We start from the raw sequence: 20,231 nt of genomic DNA on the forward strand, positions 1-20,231 counted from the left end.
GGGCGGGGGGAAGGGGGACGCTCTGCAGGACAGCAGCCGGAGGCATTCCAGGAAGAGGCACTGCACGGCATGGGACCACGCAGCCTCCGGGGCAGAAAGACCCCCGGCCCACACAGCGCACCTCGAGCCTGCAGAGCGTGGGGCAAATCCCGGCCTGGCCTGGAGCGGCAGGCACCCAATGCCCCGACGGAGACCGCGATGCAGGAAAACACAGGGCGATGCTGCAGCACAGCAGGGCCCGGAGGGCAGAGGAGGGGGGGCTCCATGGGAAAGGGCCTTGGGGAGGCGGCGGCGGTGCTGTGCCCCTGCCTACATACAGCAGGGGATGGGGGCTGCCCTTTCCCGGAGAACCCAGGAGCCCCGGCTCCCCCTGAGAGCCGCCGCCCCCCCTCGCCAGCTGGCTCGCCCGCCCTGCACCCCCCTCCCGCCCCACCGTTACCTTGGGGGGGGGCTCGGGATCCAGTTTGACCCAGGGTCCTCGCTGCTCAGCGGTGGGCCTGGACGGCTGTGGGGCAGGCCCCTCCGAGGTGGGGTCGGAGTTCTGCCGGATCATGCCCGCTCGCGGTGGGGAGGGGGCGGAGGAGGAAGAGGCGGAGTCATGGACAGGGAAAGCGGCCATGTTCTTGCTGGGCTGGTCCTGCAGCGACTGGGAGCGAGGGACGGGGGCAGCGTAGGGTTTGAGCGGGACGCGGTGGGCCAGGTGGCTCTGCGGACGGACGGAGAGGCGGGGGCACAGGCTGAGCGGGGGCCCGACTCCTCCCAGCGGCAGCTTCGCCCTGCCTCGGAATGGTGCCCCCCCCAACCCCCCTGGGCTGCTGGGGAGCGAGGGAAGCATGACCCACCACCACCCACGGGCCTCTGACACGGCTCCCTCGCCACGGGGGTCCTGGGTGCGGCTCACAAGGCCAGAGGGCTGCGAGACGCTCGTGTGGGCCAGGGATTTGGGGGCAGGGGTGGGGTGGGCGTCCTGCAGACGCTTCTTCCAGGGAAGATCCAGCTGCTTGCTAGATCCCAGCAGCCCGCTTCTGGAGAACCCAGGAGTCCTGGTGCCGTAGGAGCCTTTGCATGTCCTCAGCCCCCTATCCGCTGGGCAAGGGTGACCCACTGCCAAGCTCTCTACACACTCCAGGGAGAAAGGGGCCCCGGGGCAACCAATGGGAGAAGCAGCGGTGGCGGCAGCGGCAGCAGTGATGGCAATGAGCGGTTGGGATGACTGGGGTGGAGGAGTGGGGTGAGCGGGCGGCGGGCGGGCGGGCGGGCGGGTGGGCCGGCGGGCCGGCAGGCGGGGAAGCTCCCCCGGGAAGGGCGGCAGAGGCACTCACCTTGTGCTGCCCCTCCTGGGGCTCCACCGGGCGCTGCATGGGCGGGGTCTGCGAGGCGGGGGAAGAGCTGAGCGACACCGACTCCGAGCGGGGCTGGAGGGCGGAGTCCGGCCCCGAGGAGGAGGAGGAGGAGGAGGAGGACGAGGGGGGGGCCCCCAGCTTGGCCTTGGCCACGGGGGAGGCCGAGTTCTGCTTGTTCATGCGCGTCCGCTCTTCCACCTGCCGAGGGAGACGGGGCACAGAGGCCTGAGCACGGGCCGCCCCCCCTTATCCCCTACGGCCCTGCTCCGCGCCGGAGGGAGCCGGGTGCGCCTGCGCCAGAGAGCCGGCCGGAGCCCGTCCCGTCCCACTGCGGCGAGGCCTACCTCACGTGCCCAGGTGGGCTTGTCGGCGGGGTTGGCGCTGCGGTTGTAGTGGTACAAGGGCTGCTTCTGCTTCTCCTGCTGCTGCTGCTGCTGCTGCTTCTGAAGCTGCTGCTGCTGCTGCTGCTGCTGCTGGAGGGACTTCAGGTAGGCGTGCTCTTGCTGGAGCTGCCGCTGGAGCCGCTCCGACTGCCGCTGCTCCTCCAGCTGCTTGCGCTTGTACTCCTGAAACGGGGAGGGGGGGCTGCTAGACCTCCTGCCCGCAAGGCCTCCCCGCCCCATGGTCTGGCGCCTGCCCCCACCGGGCCTCAGCCTTCCCGCCCACCCACCAGCCCGCCCGGCCAGAGCCTCCCCCCAGCGGCGCTCCCTTTACCAAGAGCAGGGCCTGCTCCTGGAGGAGCTGCTGCTGCAGGATCTCTAGCTGCCTCTGCTCCTCCTCTAACTTGTGCCTGATATATTCCTGGAGAGAAGAAGATCAGAGCGGGGAGGCGGAGGGGGGGGGGAGGCGGAGGGGGGGGGGAGGCGGAGGGGGGGAGGCGGAGAGAGGGGGGGAGGCGGAGGAAGAGGGGGCAGCAGGTGAAGGAGGAGCAGCGACACCCGACAGAACTGCCACCCAAAGAGCAGAGAGGGAGGCAGACAGGGCGGAGGGGCCTTCCCACCACCTCACCGGGACAGCAGCACACGGGCACCCGCCCGCCCGCCCCCTGCCCTGGCACAGCCACAGCAAGGAAGGAGGGAGAGAAGGCAGACAGGGTGGCAGGGACAGGACCCCCGCTCCCTGGCCTGTTCCTCCTGGCAAGAGGCCCCCGTGGCCCCAGAGTCCCCTTGCGCCTTTTCGGGGCGAAGGGCCCTGCAGAGCACAGGCCGCCCCGCTCTGGCTTCCAAGAACTCAGCCAGCGCTGCCAAACCGGCCTGAAGGCTGCTGCTGCCTGCACAGGCCGACCCAACGGCCCGGCCGGGACACAGATTCACAGGAGAAAGGAAGGAGCTGCCGGCCAGGGATGGGGGCGTGTGTGTGTGTGGGTGTCTGCCGGCCGGCCGGCCGGCCTCTCACCTGCTCCCGCTCGGCCTGGCGGCGCTCCTCCTCCCGGCGCATCACTTGCATGTCCTCCAGGCGCCGCTGCTGCTCCTTCTCCTGCAGCTTCCGCTGCTCCCGCTCCCGGCGCTGCTGCTGCGTGGGAGGAGACCCAGGGGGGCGGTCAGGGCAGGCCGGGGGCAGGATGCCCGACCCCCCTCCGCCCCAGAGGCCCTCTGGCCCCCGCCTCTCAGGGCCCGGAGGCGGAAGCGGCTGGCGCAGGCAGGGCTCCCCCCGCCCCATAGGGCCCAGAGGCGGAAGTGGCTGGCGCAGGCAGGGCTCCCCCCGCCCCAGAGGCCCTCTGGCCCCCGCCCCACAGGGCCCGGAGGCGGAAGTGGCTGGCGCAGGGAGGGCCCCTGCCGCCCCAGAGGCCCTCTGGCCCCCGCCCCACAGGGCCCGGAGGAGGAAGTGGCTGGCGCAGGGAGGGCCCCTGCCGCCCCAGAGGCCCTCTGGCCCCCGCCCCACAGGGCCCGGAGGCGGAAGTGGCTGGCGCAGGGAGGGCCCCTGCCGCCCCAGAGGCCCTCTGGCCCCCGCCCCACAGGGCCCGGAGGAGGAAGTGGCTGGCGCAGGGAGGGCCCCTGCCGCCCCAGAGGCCCTCTGGCCCCCGCCCCACAGGGCCCGGAGGCGGAAGTGGCTGGCGCAGGGAGGGCCCCTGCCGCCCCAGAGGCCCTCTGGCCCCCGCCCCACAGGGCCCGGAGGAGGAAGTGGCTGGCGCAGGGAGGGCCCCTGCCGCCCCAGAGGCCCTCTGGCCCCCGCCCCACAGGGCCCGGAGGAGGAAGCGGCTGGCGCAGGGAGGGCGCCCCCCGCCCCAGAGGCCCTCTGGCCCCTGCCGCCCGGCTCACCTCTTCCACCCGCCGCCTCTCCTCCTTCTGCTCCTCGATGCGCCGCTGGCGCTGGTGCAGGAGGTGCTTGATGTGGGCCTCGGAGTCGCGGTGCTGGGCCGCCAGCTGCTGCTGCTGCTGCTTCAGGGCCTCCGAGTTGCTCTTGTTCTCCTGCTGCAGGCGGAGGAACTCCCGGCGCAGCGTCGACTCGCCCGGCACGTTCATGATGGAGCTGAGGGGAGGGGCCCAAGAGCAGGGTCTCCGTGGGCGGCCCAAGAGCCCCGTGGCCCTGGGCACGCACGGGCCTCCGGGCTCCCTCCCCCCGCAGCCCGGGGCGGAGCGCTCCCCACGGGCCGCCTGCCGGCAGAGTACTAGCCCAAGGCCGCCCCCAGGGAGGGTGCCGGGATTCTCCCCGCTCCCTTGTGTCAACTGCTGGCCCCAACAACGGACCCCGGAGGGCCAGCGGGTTGCCGTGGGGCGGGGCCGGAGAGCGAGCGAGCGGCCCCTCGCTTCAACCCTGTGCCCGGTACCTGGGCTCCCCTTCCTCGCCCCGCCCATCGTCTTCCTCCTCACTGCCGCTGTATTCGTATTCCGTCTCATCTGCCAGAAGCAACACAAAGTCAGCCCGGTGCCAGCCCCGCCCCGCGAGGAGGCGAGAGCGGAGCCCCGCCCGCCCGCCCGGCCCCCACGCAGGGCCCACGCACCTTTCTCCCCCCTCTTCTTGCGGGTGCGGTCAATGTGGTCCTTCAGCTGGATGCGGACCTGCCGCTCCGTGGGCTGATCCCGGATGAAGGGGAACTTGAGGAGCTGCTCCGTGGGGGGGCGGCTGGTGTAGGCCTTGATCAGGCAGTTGTCGATGAAGTCCATGAACTTCTTGGACCTGTGGGGGGAAGGGAAAGGGGGCCGCACAGGGCCCTCAGCCGGGGACGGAGGGAGGCCCTGGGCCCAAAAGGAGCCCCCCCCCTGGGAAAAGCCCTGCCGCTCCAGCCCGTGGGGAGCACGAAGCAGCCCCTCTTCACGCCTCTCACAAGCCCGGTCCGTCACAGAAACAGGCCGCCCTCCCGGGCCAAAATCGGAGACATTTTAGTTCTGAGTCAGACTTTGAGTGGCCAGCATGGATAGGGTTAATGCTCAGGTTAGGGTGACGGAGGCCCGGCTCTCTAGGGAGAACGGGGCCATGGAAGAGCCTAGCAGGGACTCTCCGCCCATGCGGACGCGAGGCCTGAAGAGCAGCGTTCCAGGCCTGAGGCGGGTGCGGGGCTCAGGAACACGGGCTGTGGTGGAACGGCCTTGGAGGGCCTAGGCGGGGCTCCCCCCCCCCCCGGCCGCGCTCCCTCTCCGCCTCCCACTCTGGCCCAGCCAATTCTCCTCCTCCTTCCTGGGGGGCAGAGCCCAGGTCCAGGCCTTGCCCAGCGGCACACGTACCACTTCTTGGATTTCAACTTGGGTGGTGGATTGCGGGGGATCAGGAAGAGAGCTCTCATGGGGTGCATGTCGCACAGGGCTGCGGGGGGACGAGGGGGAGAGAGAGAGGGGGGAATGAGAAGCAGAGCAGCCACGGCCCACCGGGGCCCCAACCACACCCAGGCTCCCCCCCCATTCCCCGCTTCTTCTCGCCCTGGGTCGCCCCCCCGCCCTCCGCCGCACAGACACTCACGTGGCGCTCCCTCGGCCATCTCGATGGCGGTGATCCCCAGCGACCAGATATCGCTCTGCAGAGAGGAGCCGGAGAAAGGTTGGTGCCAAGGGAGTGCCCCGCCTGTTCCCATGACTGACAGGCTCCCCGACCTACCGCTGGCTCCTCCACCGGGCTGGCCCATATTCCGCCAGAGCACCCGCCCTCCTGCAGAGGAGGACCGGCTCTTTCCTCTCTTCCTCCACTTCTCAAGGAACAGCCTGGGCAACCTCAAGACTAGATTACTGCAATGCGCTCTATGTGGGGCGGCTTCCTGAACTAGCGCACAAAGCCCTAAACCACTCGGGGCCGGGGTACCTGAGAGAGCATCTTCCCCCCAACCCCCCTGCCCCATCACTGAGGTCGCTGGAGGGCCTGCTCCTGGCGGTTCCGCATGGACCTAGGGTCTGATTGGAGTCCACCAGGAGAAGAGCCTTCAGTGTGGTGGCCCCCTTTGTTACGGAACTCTCTGCCCCTGGAGGTCAGGCAGGTGCCGACATTCGGCTGCTACCGCCTCCTCCTGAAAGCAACCCTTTTCCAGGAAGCATCCCTCAAACGATCAGACACCGATCTTACTGGTGCTTTGCTTTAAACTGAACAGTTTTAATTTGCCATTTAAATTGTTTTTCTGTTTCATTCCTACGTTCGCCGCTCCGGAATCGATATAAACATTGTCAATAAACAAACACATAAACAAACACTCCGGGCCCTCCGCCCTCCGCTGGCCTTGGGAGAGACACCTACCCTGTAGTCGTACGTGGCATCGGGGTTCTCGTCACAGGCGATCACCTCCGGGGCCATCCAGTACGGGGTGCCGATGAAGGTGTTGCGACGCCCCACCGTGCGGTCCAGCTGAGCGCTGACCCCGAAATCGACTGCGGGAGGCAGGAGAGGGCAGGGCACGAAGTCAGGGGCCTTTCTGGCGGCCCCAGCGAGGGCTGGGGCGCAAAGGAGCCCACCGAAGCCGGCAGAAGCAGCCCAGGAGGGCAGGAGGGGAAGGCGGGGCAGACTGGCCAGTGTGCAGGACTGGGGGGCGGGGGCAGAGGAACAGGCGGAGAGGGAGGAGAACCTTCACCCCCACCCCCAGAAGAGACCGGAGGCTTGCTTCAGCCCACCCCAGAGGCGCTCCCGTGGCAACGTGGCAGGGGATCCCTCCGCCCAGGGCGGACCCAGGAGAGCCAGCCCTCACGCACCTAGCTTCACCTCCGCGTTCTCGGTGAGAAGGACGTTCTGGCCCTTGATGTCTCGGTGGATGACCTTGTGGGCATGGAGATGGGCCAGGCCCTGGTGGGGGAGAGGGCTGGGTCACGGCCCGGCCTGGAGAGGCCTCCCTGCCCCTGGAGCCCGGGGGGAGTGGGGCAGGCTCTCCCAGCTCTCTCCCGGTGACCCCCTAGCCGGCCCTCCTCCCCAGTTCTGCCCGTACCCTGAGGATCTCCCGGCAGATGTAGGCAATGCAGTCCTCCTTGAGCGCGTTGCCCTTGGTGTTCTTCACCAGGTCCGTCACCGAGCCAGCACCGCAGAACTCCATCACCAGCTGGGCAAAGGCAGGGAGAGGCCCACGTTGGGAGGTGCGGCGCTCCGGCCGTACCTGCCGCAGCCGCTCCTCCCGCCTTGGCGAGCGGCCCGAGGACACCCCTCCCACACGGGCCGGGCTGGGCCCCCTTGGGCGGCGGCAGCAGCAGCAGCAGCACTGCAGCCTCGTGGGTCTCCCAAGGGGCCTGGCCTGGGGGGCGGCCCCCCTCCCCTCCCCGCCCCTCCCTCGAGCGGCTCACCCAGAGCTGATCGTCGTTGCCGGGGGGGCTCTTCTTAATGAACGCCCCGTAGTAGGTGGCAATGTTGCGATGGTGCGAGTACTTCTTCAGCATGTTGATCTCTTGCTTGATCTCTTCCTCTTCGTCCTTTTGAGGAGGAGCGGAAGTGGAGCCCAAAGAGGCCTCGGTCTCCCTCCCGCCCCCCCGCCCGCGTTCTGAAGGATGAGTGACCCTTCGCTCCCCTGGGGCTGCCTGGGCGCACGTGGGAGGGGAGGCCGAAGGGGCAGCCTGGTTTGGGAGCCAGGCATGCCAGCGAGGGCTCAGCGGTTGCCTTCTCTTCCAGCCACGTGGACCTTCTCAGGCCCTCGGTGCCGTCTCACCAGGGCCGGGCCTTGCCAGCCTGCCCCTCGCCAGGGATTCCCAGCCCCCCAGCCCTCCGCACCCCCAAGCATCGCCGTGCTCCATACCTCGGTGACGTCCATGACTTTGATGGCAGCCAACTGCCCAGTCTTGACATGGCGGCCCTGGGAGGAGGAAGCAAAGGCAGCCCTGTCAGCCAGGCCAGCAGCCTTCTGCCACCGCTGCTCCTCTCACGCCACTCTGCCTCCGTGGCACTGTGGGCGGAGTTTTGCCAGCCCTCAGCCTGGCCCATGCCACACCTGCTGACCCCTCCCGTGGAACTCAGAGGAGGCCCAGCTGAACCTCGTTCCACAGGAGAGGCAGGAAACACCCACCGGTGGCGACGCCCGCACAGTGCAGCATCCCGCCGGCGTGGCTGACTGGCTCAGTTTGCCTCACGGAGGGCTGAGCAACACAATGCCGCCTCCGGCAAGCCAGAGAGGCGGCTCTCCAAGGCGCCCCGCCCCAGATCCCGGCCCCGTCCTTTGACAGGGCACTCCACTCCCCCGGGCTGGCTGGAGCTCATCACTCCCGGGACCTCTTGCTTCCTGATGCCTATTTCTCTCACCAGGGCCTGAGGGGCAAACTTGGGGGCTCCCCAGAGGCGGCACCGGGTGGCTGGAGCTAACGGCATCAGCTTCTGACTTGGCAGGGGGGAGGGGTCAGACCTATTGGCAGCAGGCAAGCTGCAGGGGGCGTGTGCCAACGTGTGCTGGGGCAAACAGCAGGCCAAGTGCCAACAGGGCTGGCCTGGGGGCCTGAACCAAGCCCCACCTTGTCCTGCATTCTGTTCACATGGCAGTCAACCAGCTACCTGTGCGAAGCCCTCACAGAGGGCCTGGGGGCCAGAGCCCCCCCCCTTCTGCTCACAGGCCTCAAGACAGGCGGGCTCTACATCGCCTGCGCTTGCATCGATGACACGTCATTCCGCCCTGTCCCACACTTGGAATACTGGGCCCAGTTCTGGCTCACCACACCTAAGCAAGACACTGAAGAGCTGGAAAAAGGGCAGAAAGCGGCAACTAGAATGACCAAGGGGACTGGAGCATCTCCCCTGTGAGGGACGGTTATGACACCTGGGGTTGCTCAGCTTGGAAGAAAGGAGGCTGAGGGGACACCTGCTACAGGTGGACAACATGATGCCCGGTGTGGAAAATGCGGACAGGGAGGCATTTCCCCCCATCCCATAATAGTAGAACCCAGTGGGGTCCTTATCCTACGAAGATGATTGGTGGGAGATTAAGGGCAGAGAAAAGGAAGGGCTCCTTCACACAGCGCAGAGTTCAACTAGGGAACTCACTGCCACAAGCCGTGGCAGTGCATCAGTTGCTGGGGAACATGGGTGGGAGGGTGGCGTTGCACTGGGAGCCTGGTGGGCAGCTGGCCGGCCACCGTGTGAACAGAGTGTTGGACTGGAGGGGCCCTCGGCCTGACCCAGCCTCAGGGCTCTCCTGATGGCCTCCGTCCCTCCCTCCCTCCCTCCCTCCCTCCCTGCTCTCTCCCCCACTTTCTGATGTAGGCCCTAATAAGCTCCTAGCGGGCAGAGACCTGCTTGGTCTGGCCTATGCAGCTGCGCACGGCGGCGTCTGCGTGGATGGCCCTGAGTGCGCAAGCGGCCAGCAGAGGGAGCCCAAGGCCGGCCCAAGCCACAGCCGAGCGGCCTCTGGCTCCTGCTCCCGCCCTGCTGCCCGGGATCCACCTCTGGGCTGCTTTGCCAGGGCTTCCCCTGGAGCCGGCCAGCGCTTGCCCTTGCCCTGGGGAGTGCTCCCTCCCTCCCCTGCCGCCTCTGCCTCCCTCCTGTACTTCCCAGGACCTCCAAGCCCCCCCCGCCCGGGGTCCCCGCTTGCCTGCCCTTGGCTAAGCTACATGAGAGCGCAGCCAGGAGCCCGGGGGGGGGGGGGGGGCTTCAGGAGGGCACTGATCAGGACGCGGGAAGGACCCGAGACCCCAGCCCCAGCCCAGGGAAGCCAGCTGGGGCCTGCCTGCCTTCCAGAGAGACAGCCATGGATCACAGCCCCCTGCTCCCCACGACCGCAACCCAAGTGTGGCAGGCAGACCCTGCTCACCTGACCATGGTGGGGAGAGGGTGCTAGATGATCAAGGGGGGGTCAAGCGAGGGCCTGGGCTGGGCCCCCTCCTCCACAAAGCCAGAGAGAGCCAGTGCTAGACTGGGACCCGGGAGATCCAGGTTCTAGTCCCAACTCAGCCGTGAAGCTCACTGGGGCGTCTTGGCCCCCTCGCTCGCTCTCAGCCTAACCTACCTCACAGGGTGGTTGTGGGGATAATATGGAGAGGAGGAGGACGACGACTATGTGAGCCTCCTTGAGAGAGGCAGGAAGAAAGGCGGGATAAAAATGCAACAGTACTAGAAGCGCCCTGTCAAATCTGGGTCCGTCACCGAGGATTTATCTGCGGCACTGAGAGCCCACTTTTCCTCCAAGGAGCTCGAGAGACCCTGCCCGGTTCTCTCATTCTCCCCCACCCAACTTGTATCCTCACGGGCCGACCAGGCTGAAAGGCAGTGAGTGGCCCTGGGGGCTTTGAGGCTGAGTGGGGGATCTGAACTCAAGCCCCCCTGACCCTAGTCCAATCTCTAACCACTACACCATCCTGTCTCTACGGGTGAGGGCAAAACATGTGCTTTGGGGGGGGGGAACCCTGTACCCTGCCTAAGGCTTCATGGAGCCGCAGCCGCCCATTCCTCTGCCCTCAGGCTCAGCTTTTCCTCCCCTCCCGAGGCAGGGGCTGCCGCTTTTCCAGGGGACACAGAGAGCGGAAGAGAGGGGGCGGGGGTCTCCCCTGAGCGCAGGAGCGGGGCGGCTCCAGGGGGCGGCAGGGCAGGGTTCAGGGGCCTCCGCTGCCTAGCTGCCTGCACTCACTGGCCTCCGCCCTCTGGAGAGCGCAAGACAGCAAGCGACGGGCGCGTGGAAGAGGCAGCGCTGAACCCCATGTCCCCCAAGCGCCAGAGGCTGTCGTGGGGGGCAAAAGAGAGCCACAGCACTGGCAGAGGCGAGCTGGCCAGCCCAGATCAAGGCTAAGGGTCCAGTGAGCAGGAGGCCAGGCGGCAGGATCACCTGGGTGGGCCTGGCCCCCCGCCTCCCCTTCACAGGTGCTGAAGCCTTATTGCATGGGGCCCTCCCCTTCAGCCCCCTGGCCCTCCCGGGACCTTTCCCCTCCCCACAGGCATGCACGGAGGCCCCCTCCCGCCGCCAGCCCCTGCAGGGGAGTATCCAGCCCCCCTCTGGGGCGCCCATCCTCCCTGGGGGAAGGGGGGAGACGGACAGAGAGCCGCAAGGCATTTCTGCAGAGCCTTCCCCCACCCGCCACTTTGCCCTCAGCCATGCGCTGGCATTGTCTCTGATGTCGCGCAGCCTGGCGTGGGCAGCTGTCGCCTGGCAACCGCCTCCCTCTGCCTTTCAAGTGGTACTTGCGCTGAAACCCCCCCTCCCCTCCCCTCCACTGCTGTGTGAACAGAACGATCTGGTACAGCTTCTCTCCTCTCTCTCTCTCTCTGCTCCGCACCTCCTGGGCATGGAAGCTGGCGGGGTCGTGTGTGTGTGTGTAGAGGAGGAAGGAGGAAGGGATTTCAAGGCAGCCCCTGCTGGCTTATTCGTATCCCCCCCCTCCCAATTCCCGCAAAAGGGGCGCAGCTCACGCACTGAGGCGGCCGGTGGCTGCAACCGTGGCTCACTTGGGGAAGGCCCGTGGCCTGCCGTTCTTGTGCTTCTGCCCTGCCCACCCATGTCCCAAAGCCAGAGGGCAGAGGGAGCGGGGGGGGGGGGGCAAACGGGCAGAGCGGTGCCCCTCCCCCCCACTACTGCCCCTCCCCCCCACCGCCCATTTATGACCTTGTGCCCCTTTGTGCCGGGAGCGGAGGGGGCCCAAAACATGGGGAAGGAGCAGCAGCAGCAGCCCTTCCCCAACCCAGTGCCCTTCAGATGTGCTGGACTACAACTCCCATTCTCCCCAGCCAGCATGGGCAATGGCACGACTGTAAGAGCGGGTCAGTGAGGAAAGCGAGCAAAGGAACCGACGCAGGGGGCTCCTTTGGGGAGGCATCAGACCCCCTTCCTCTCCCGACTCAGGGGAGGGGAGGGGAGGGAGGGGGCAGCGGAGAGAAGAGGTCTCAGGTGTCTTTTGCCATCCTCTCGCACGGAAGAAAAGGTGACACACACACACACCCGTGGCCCATCTCTCCACGGGGGAGGGAGGGGGGAGACCTCTGCCAGGCACTCTGGGCCGGCTCACCTCCAGACAGTCAGTCTGAAGACACCCCCTCGCCCCCCCCGGGGAACGTGTTTGCCGACGGAAGATCCGCACCCAGATCACAGCGAGACACATTTCTCGGCTGCCAAGCGCCTTGTTCAAAGGGAAAGGCCTGTCAAGGTGGTGAAGGGGGGGGGGGGGAGAGAGAGAGAGAGCTCCCCCACGTCTTGCACGCCCCCCTCCCTCCCTCCCTCCGTCTTAACAAGAGCTTCTGGTGCTGGGGTGTGTGCCTGTGTGGCGGGGGGGGGGTCGAGCGTGCAGCAGTTTGATCTTCCTCCCTCCCCCCTCCCCCCTCCCTGGCTCAAGTTATTTTTATTCAGCGGGCTGGGGGGGGGGTGTTTATATCAAAAAAGGACTGAATTCCAGGGACGGGGACGGGTGCAGAGAGAAAGAGCGCAGCGCCGGAGTTTCCATAGGAACCCACGCGGAGAAGCAGCTGCTGCTGCTGCTGGTGAGCGCCGGCTGCTTTGCTCAGAGAGGGGCTGGTGGGGGTGAGGGTGGGGTGGGAGGGTGCCCAGGAACCAGGCCTCTTGGCCCCTTCCCGTGTGGCCTTGCACTCTACACATGCCAAAAAGCACTCCTCCCAGGGCTTGGGCCCTGAGCACAGGAGCCAGGGCTGAGCTCGCCCCCCCCCCCCGTTTGCCCCTGCTCTCGGGTTGAGGCCCACTCAGGCCTGGAGTGCCAGGGAGGGGGAGAAAGGACCCGTCTGCCTGGAGATGATGGGGGGGGGGAAGAGATTCCGTGGGCAGATGCTAGCCGCGATGGCCGACCACCTCTCTGCTGTTTCCGGCAGGAGGGGGCCGGGGGCCGAACGCTCCCACTGCTGCCCTCCCTCCAAGACAAGAGCTCTCCACGTTGAAGCAGGGTGCGTGTGAGCGGGGAAGAGGAACAGGAGGAGGCACCTGGCAGGCAGGGGCCATCACCAACCAGGCAAGGGAAACAGCCCCCAAGACCCGCTGCAGGGCTCCGGAGATCCCGGGCTGCTGCAGCTCTTTCCCTACCCCCCACTTCAAAACAAGAAAGCTTCTAGCCCTCATGACCACAGTGCGTGCTAAGCCGGCCTGCGCAGGGATGGGGCGCGGAAGCCTCCTGGAGGCTCCTTAGAGCAGCAACTCAATATGTAAAATATACAAATGTGGGTTCGCTTGCAAGATTTATGTGCCAGACAGGAGTGTTTAGGAGGCTTCTGGGTGGCTGGAACACGGCCTGATCCGTCGGCTGCTCTAGGGGACTCGGGCCTGGGGTCCCCCCCAAGATGGGCTGTGGGGTGGGGTGGGGGCTGCGGTGCCCAGTGGCGTTGCTGAGCCTCTCAAGCAAGAGGCAGGGCGGAGCGGCCCCCAGGCAGGGCAAGAGGCAAGGAAGCAGAGGGCCCACGGCGGGGGTGGTGGAGCCGGAAAGGGGAGCAGTGGGCAGGAGGGCAAGAGGAGCCACTAGGCCGGCAGGCCACGGGCCTGACTGGGCCATGAGAACCGTGCGGGGTCCCTCCTCTCTTGGCTGAGGGCTGGGCAAGGGGGAGGTAGCGGCCTCCGGGGGCCGAGAAGAGGGGCCACACGACCCAGGCCCTGCTCCCCAACACCGCTGGGAGAGGCTGTGCCAGATCCCAGAAGAAGAGCTGCAGGGCTCGTCTGGCACCGCTGGCGCAGCAGCGCTCTCCCAAAAGGGCTCCCCTGGGAGAAGGACCCAAAGGCAGGGTCTCCCGGCGTGGAGGTGCCGGCTGTTACCAGATGCTTCTGCCAAGGGCCGAATTCTTCTCCACTCGGGCCAACAACATCGGAAGAGCCCTCCTGAGGCGGCATCGGGCAAAAGGTCCCGCTAGTCCAGCCACCCGCTTCCACGACGGGAGTTGTAGTCTAACAGGTCCGGAGGGCTCCAGGTTGGGAAAGGCTGCTCTAGGCAGAGGGCTCTGCCGCCGCCACCACGCACCTGCCCGCTCTGTGGCTGCCACCTCTTGCGGCACCAAACTCTACAATCGCGGGGGATCCCCACCCCACCCCACCCCACCCCACCCCCGGAGGGGAATGGGAGCCCCCGCCAGGGCGGCCCACCTGCCGCTCTTCCCTCCCTTTCCTTGCTCTGGGACCGCCTGGGGCCGTGAGGCTGCTGCGCTTTCCTATCACGGTACTTTAGCTAGTTGTATTGGAAGGCCCTGGGGAAAGGTTGGGCTCTCCGTCAGACGCCTTCGAGGGTGACCGTCCAGAAGCCACAGGCTGTTTACTGGCCACGGGATCAAAATTCCAGCTCCCGCTATGAGTCTCGCTTGCCGGGGAGGGAGGGATGGGGGGTGAAGCCGCCCCCGGGCCCAGAGGAAGCCCCCCCCTCATTCACTCACCTTGTACACTTGGCCGTAGGTCCCATTGCCGACCACCTCCACCAGTTCAAAAATGCCAGCGGGATCCTGCAGAAAAGAGAGAAGTGGGGGGGGGGGTTTAAGACGAGCCCTGAGGCTAAAAACCTGTCCAGCTTCTGTGGCTGCTCATGAAAATGAACTGGTCAGGGAGCAGCCTCTGTCCGTGGCACTCCCTAGCCCCACCCCCAGCTCCCACAGATGGGAGGCGGCCTGCCGTAGGTGTGGTGGAGGAGGCGTGACTCCTGCCTGCACTCAGCCAAAAGGGACAGGGCCCATCGGGGAATCCCATGAGGCCCTGCTGATGCTGTGCCCGACAGCACCCACGATCCCAGGCGCTGGCCATATCGGGACACCCTACGCTAGGCAGCAGCTGCAGAGTGACCTCCCTCCCCCCCCCCCCCGGCTCTCCTTCGGAGAAAGAAGGGTCTTCCCAGGCCTTGGGGAAAGGAGGCCTTCATTCTGCAGCAAAAACGTCTAACCTGAAAGAAGTCAGGATGACTGTCTCCACATCGTTCACTGCACTTGCTGTGAGGGGTCTGCCCGACACATGCACGCGTGTGAGTGCAGGCGGTCAGGAGTGACAGAAAGACAGCCTGCACATGCTCAGAGGCTGAGCTCTGAAACCCAAGGGTGTGGATTCACGGCATATCAGATGGGCAAAGTGGTGTCAGCAGAGGAAGCAGGAGCCAAGCTGGGGAGCTGGAAGGCCTTCTTCGCGTGGCGCGTCCAAGTCCCCACTGGCAGACTGAGAGCTCTCCCATCTCGCTGGAGGCCCACAGGGGAGCGCCGGTGTGCTCAGAGGCCCCAGCTTGGGCCCCGGAGTCCGATGGCTGCTCTGCGCTGGGCAGGGGCTGCCCCTTAGGCACACGGAGCTTCCGGGGGTCCAGTGCCATGAAGGGAAAGGGGGGCTGTCTGTCTGTCTGTCTGTCTGCCCTGAGGGCTGACGGCCCAGGGGCTCCTGCGTGCATCCCAGCTGGCTCGTGCCAAAGCCAGGGGAGCTGGAGTTGGAAGGGGCCCCAGCGCTCAGAGGGGATCGGGGGCTATGGCTGCAGTGGGGGGGGCACAATTGCCTGGGAGCCTGAGCTGAGCCCACGCGGACAGACCCCCAGGCTGAATGCGCTTGGCAAAACCTGCACAGCCCTCCTCTGCTGATTTATTTAGAATTATATTTTCACAACACGCATGAAGGCCGAGCCTTCTCAAGGGAAGAACGAGACACAGACACGCAATGTAGAAGCAGGCCGCCTCTGCGGAGGAGGCCGGCCTTCTGCCTGGTGCGCGCGGCCGGGAGCCACTGGCCCTGCGGGTGGCATCTCCCCCATGGGGCTGCCCTGCCCCCAGCAGCTGCTGCGGCGCTCTGCCTCTAATCTAGGGTAAAAATGTGCTGGAGCGGCCGCCGCCGCCACGTCCCACCATCAGGCCGCCTCCCTTGAGGGCAGTATTAATAGTTTCTCATTAGGGCGCGAGGAGGAGGAGGAGGAGAGAGCGCTTTGCCGCTCCAGCCGCGGTGGGCCAGAGCCGGATCTGCCCTGGATCCGAGGCAGACCTTGGCCCAAGCACCCAGAGAGAGGCACAGCCGAAGCTGGCAGCTGGCCCTGGGCCCGGAGAGCCCCCCCCTTCTGACTCAGCAGAAAGAATCTCCTTGTAGCACCTTGAGACACGCTGCAGTGCCGACAGACAGAAGCCGTGACGGAGAAGGGGGCGGGGGAAGCAGGGACAGTGGGGCCGTCGGAGGCCTCGTGGGCAACCGAGGGTGCCGCAGGGAGGCAGCTGAAGGGTTGTGTTCACCCACCACAGCCGGACTACCACTATCATGTATGCATGCACGCACAGGCGCAAAAGAGAGAGAGAGAGAGAGAGAGGTCCGTGGGCTTCTGCAAGGCTACAGGAGACCCTGGAGTGAGGAGCCCCGGTTGGGACGCGGGCCAGGCCAGCCAGCAGCTGCCATCTGCAACGGGACACCCCAGCGGCAGCCTCCTCCGGTTGCAGGAGGGCCCTCCGGCACCTGTGGCTGCCTTCCAAAGGGAGCTTCCGCCAGCGGAGGGAGGGGTCTGTTTCCGACTTCAGGGGGATTAGAGCTGCCCATGTGGCGCTGCCACGGGGGGGGGGGGGGCGAGGGGCTGAGTCCCTGCCCGTCAGGGAGAGGCACCGTGCCTCCTCACCGCGCCGCCTGAGGAAGGACAGGAGAGGCCGGCCTCATGCGCTCTTCGCAAACCGGAAGGGTTCCCGGGACATGACGTTGCAAAGGGACAGAGGAGGCTGCTGCAGAAAATGGTGTGATTCGAGAAAGAGAAGGGCCCCCCCTCCACCTCCTCCTGGGCCACCAAGCCAAAGTTTTCTACCCCAGCAGGAACCCTTCCACAGTACGAGGTTAAACCAACGTGTGCTGAACGAGGCCTTTCCTTTCCTCCATGTGGGGCAGCCCTCCGCCCACCCGAAATCTCCCCTTCACAGCAGTGAATCCTGAAAGGGCACCGGCAGAACCACGCGGGTGGCGGACACGGCCGGCTGCCACGCATGTAGGGCTTAGTCCAATTCCCGACCCATGTGGGATGACCTCCCCTCACATCCACCACAGGCGATGCGTCTAGCCCACCTCCCACCTGCCCACCCCCGGCTCAACAAATGAGAGGTACCCGGGCGACGGGGGGGGGGGGGGGGCTGTATCAAGCGAGGCGGCATCTTTGCCCAGACAGAAAAACAACATAAAAACGCCCCCTTTCCCTTCCGCGAACGCAAGAGCTGCTGCTGCAGAACAACGGCTACCAGACGGCGCTCCAAACCTGCCCACCCCCACCTGGGACCTCGCTCCTGCCACGAACACACCCCACAAGCGCCCCACTCGTGGCAGCCCACCCCCATCGGTCACAAAACTGGGATGCAAAGCACTTGCAACGTTCTCTTAACGGGCTGAAAGAAACACTCGTTCTCGCTGCCGTGTTCAATATACAGAGCGTGACAGAGACGCTGTGGACAACATGCTGTTGTTGCCTGTGGGGACCCCCTGGGATGGGAGTGGGGAGGGCACTGGAAAAGGACCAGGGGACCAATGGCACACACACCCCTCGCCAGCCCCAGCGGGCTCCAAAAAACGCTCCAAGGGGGTGAAGGAGGGAGACGCCCCTGCCGGGTTCATGCAGAGCCAGGCCTTGTCCTCCTCTCATGCCCCCCCTGCAACCGAAAAGGGGTCGCTAGGCCCCCTTCCTCCACCCCCCAGAAAGAGGAAGCGCTTTCAGCCACATTGTCGGTGCTGGGAAAAGCGAGTGTTTTTCAGCCCTGGGTCTTGGTGGGGGGGGCAGCCTCGGGGGCCCTCCCCTGTCTAGGTGCCTGTCTCTTCCTGGTGTGCCCTGGCCCTGGGTCATCCCTGCCCTCAAAAAGGAAGAGGGTGTGTGTGTGCTTGGCAGGAGCTCCAACCCATCTATTTTTTGTCTCGCTCTGAAGCCGAAAGCGCCGCCTCCACCTTTGGGACTTCTGCTGGTGCCCACTGACGCAAGGAGCCTCCCTTTTCTCCCGTGGAGCTGAGACGGGATGGATGGGAACACGGCGTGGCGGTGGCCACAGACCTCCCCCCACCCAGGTACTCTTGCCTCCCTCTCAGTTTCTGATTATTGAGTTCAGCTCTTTGGTATTTCTGAACTCTGGAAGAGGGAGGGAGGGAGACGACCCCGGAGGAGATGCTCCACAGAGGGGGCCCAGGACCACAGAGGGAGGCGCCTCTGCTCCCAGACTGGATGAGCTCATCGCGTCTTCTAGAAACAGGGGCGGCTGCAGCAGCCGCCCCACAAGCAGGCCTCACTGCCGCCCAGCAGCAGCCTGACAGGTGAGGAGGGAGGGAGGGCGGCCTCCTGAACGTGGAGGATGCAGGCAGGCCAGGCTCCACTGCCACTGAACTGCCTCCAAACCGGAGAACCGCAGTGGTGGCAGTGGCAGGTGGCCATATACACAGAGGCCGGGTGAGCGGCCTTCTCCACCACCACCACCGGCCAGGGCAGGGCTTGGCCAGCACGCAGGAGAGCGAGAAGGTCTGAGCCTGCGCTGCAGGGAGTGTTCCTTCAGAACCTCCGGTCTGGGGTTTCTCCACAGCCGGATTCTGCTGCTAGTTGCCTTGGGAAGGTGACGCTCACCAGCCAGGCTCCCTGGGAAGGAGAGATGGCAGCCGCCTTGCCTGGTGGAACCCCTTAAAGACATGGCAGGGCCTGCCAAGGGGGGACAGGGAGGCAGGCCAGGCTGGGCCTCCCCCGACGGGGTGCTCGGGCCTCCCGTCTGCCCCAGCACACCCCCCCTTCCAGGCACAGAAAGGCCCCCGGCACAGGCAACCTTCCACTGGCTCGTTTCAAGGCATCCATTCCGGCTAACTTTGGGGAAAAGGAGATGGGGAAGAAGCTCCACCATCGCCCCCGCCCTGCCCCGGCACACGTCTCCACCCTCTCCTCAGGCCCCGTGACCTGGGCTCTATTCGCCAAGCCCCCTGCGAACCGTATCGCCCAGGCCCAGCTTCTGCTGTTCCTGCAGTTGCAGCCGGGAGGTGCGGAGACCTGCCCATGGCCACATGAGTCTCGTGCCCCGCAGGCCAGAGCCACCAATTCACTGCCTCTCCCAAATGCCCCAGGAATCGCCGTTCCCTGGGCAGCCAGGTGGGCCCTTCCAGCTCGCATGGCTGGTACCTCCTGCCCAGCTCACCTCTCCAGCCTTTTCCAAAGCCATTTACAAGGGCAACGAGTCCCAGGGATACATAGGCCCTGTGTGGAGAGGGAGCCAGGGGTCTGGGTCAGCCAGGCACTCCCCCTCCCTCCCTGAAGGCCCAGGAAAGGCCTGGCTGTCAGCTACCCACACAGCAGCCCCCCTCCCCACCCACACCTTCCCCAGCGTTCCCTGCTCTGGAACACAGGCGTCCTAGTCGCCTCCCTGCCAGCCTTTTTTATGACAAGGGCGGCAGCCGCCTTCCGCGCCTCTGCCCACTCCCAGGGCAGAGTCCTCAGCCTGTGCGCCGCCCAGCCTGCCAAAAGCAGCGCGTGGCTCCCAGGCGTGACCCCGTGCAGGACAAAGAGACCCTTTCTGAGAGAGCTCTCGGAGCCCTCCGCCTGGCTGGGATGCCGGGCCTCCCAGCGGAGCCGGTCACAAGGCTTGGGAAGGAAGCCAGAAGCAGCGGCAGCCGCAGCAGCAGCCCCCCCGCCCCCCACCAGGCCTGAGGCCACTCGGCCACGCCACGCCACCTTCTCCCAAGGAGCCCAAGAATCCTGGCTGGGTTGCCGGCAAGGGGAAAGGCTGCCCAGGCCCACTGTGGGGGGCCACGGCAAGCAGCTGGCTCCTTTGGGAGGAGGAAGAGGAGGAGGAAGAAGAGGGAGGCCCAGAGGACCCCCCTCCTCAGTACTCGGAGGGATTGGGGGAGGGCTGTGAGTCAGAAAGGAAAAGGGAACGGAGAACGAACGCGGCATGTAGCCACAGCTGCCACCCACTTGCGCTGCACTCTCCACAGGCCCTGCCCACGCCACGCATGGGGGAGGGAGAGGAGGGGCGGCGGCAAGGTTTGGTCATTGGCAGGAGCCCCCCCACACCCCCACACCTGGAAAGCGCAGCCAAGCAAAGCAGCAAAATCATCTCCATCTACCTGCCCGCCCCCCAGCACTCCATGCCCAGTGACATGCAAAAAGAAGCTCTCTCTGAAAAACTGTCCAGCCCCACTCCCGGCCCAAGCCAGCCCCAAACAGGGGAGAGGGCCCAGTGGGGAGAGGAGGGAGGGAGACAGGGCCTGAAGAACAGGCACAGAAACATTGCTTCATGCAGGAGGCCAGGAAATGCCTCAGGCCAGAAGAGTCAGACCCCGAGAGAGGGGAGCCTCTTCCAGTGCCCGGCACAAAGCATTTCTGCCCCCAAAGTCCGGGTCCTCAAGAGGTGCCCCACAGAACCCATCAGAGCTCCTGGCTATTCTCGATCTCAGTCCCCAGTGCCGTTGTGGGCGCATCTTTCTCCCCATTTCCTGGGCACAGTGGTGTGGGGGGGAAGAGAGGTGGGGCCCTTGCCCCAGCACCCTGCTTTGAACCCCCCCCCCCCTGCCTTTTAATTATAGGTCACCTGCCCGTTCATAAGCGGGTTACACAAAAATCCCTAAGCAGATTTGTGGGGCCAGCTAAGGAGTCGGTTCCTTAGCCTCCTCTCCGCTCTTGTTTTTCTCTGCCCCTGGAAGAGGCTCTCTCTGGGGCACGGGACGAACTG

General features: G+C 66.0%; 2 protein-coding genes across 11 annotated transcripts in view; one reads left to right on the forward strand and one right to left on the reverse strand.

Moving 5' to 3' along the window:
• Nucleotides 1–20,231, reverse strand: part of MINK1 (misshapen like kinase 1) — a 42,703-nt gene that overhangs the window by 11,811 nt on the left and 10,661 nt on the right. For 4 of the 10 annotated variants that reach the window (XM_063138073.1, XM_063138072.1, XM_063138075.1 and 1 more), the window contains exons 2-17: nucleotides 14,001–14,066; nucleotides 7,474–7,530; nucleotides 7,028–7,153; nucleotides 6,679–6,789; nucleotides 6,449–6,539; nucleotides 6,000–6,130; nucleotides 5,238–5,292; nucleotides 5,006–5,084; nucleotides 4,285–4,460; nucleotides 4,111–4,180; nucleotides 3,602–3,812; nucleotides 2,739–2,855; nucleotides 2,058–2,144; nucleotides 1,688–1,909; nucleotides 1,323–1,541; nucleotides 440–706 (exon numbers count right to left, since the gene is read on the reverse strand). In XM_063138073.1, the coding sequence (XP_062994143.1) occupies nucleotides 440–706; nucleotides 1,323–1,541; nucleotides 1,688–1,909; nucleotides 2,058–2,144; nucleotides 2,739–2,855; nucleotides 3,602–3,812; nucleotides 4,111–4,180; nucleotides 4,285–4,460; nucleotides 5,006–5,084; nucleotides 5,238–5,292; nucleotides 6,000–6,130; nucleotides 6,449–6,539; nucleotides 6,679–6,789; nucleotides 7,028–7,153; nucleotides 7,474–7,530; nucleotides 14,001–14,066 (2,085 nt within the window). The remainder of the gene's footprint in view (nucleotides 1–439; nucleotides 707–1,322; nucleotides 1,542–1,687; nucleotides 1,910–2,057; nucleotides 2,145–2,738; nucleotides 2,856–3,601; nucleotides 3,813–4,110; nucleotides 4,181–4,284; nucleotides 4,461–5,005; nucleotides 5,085–5,237; nucleotides 5,293–5,999; nucleotides 6,131–6,448; nucleotides 6,540–6,678; nucleotides 6,790–7,027; nucleotides 7,154–7,473; nucleotides 7,531–14,000; nucleotides 14,067–20,231) is intronic. The other 6 variants (XM_063138080.1, XM_063138078.1, XM_063138076.1 and 3 more) reach the window with 4 other exon arrangements.
• LOC134406585 (uncharacterized protein C17orf114-like) overlaps nucleotides 1–20,231 on the forward strand; it is a 70,197-nt gene that overhangs the window by 10,035 nt on the left and 39,931 nt on the right. The window lies entirely within an intron of this gene.

Source organism: Elgaria multicarinata, chromosome 11 (genome assembly GCF_023053635.1).
Source record: "Elgaria multicarinata webbii isolate HBS135686 ecotype San Diego chromosome 11, rElgMul1.1.pri, whole genome shotgun sequence".
NCBI classification, from domain to species: domain Eukaryota; kingdom Metazoa; phylum Chordata; class Lepidosauria; order Squamata; family Anguidae; genus Elgaria; species Elgaria multicarinata.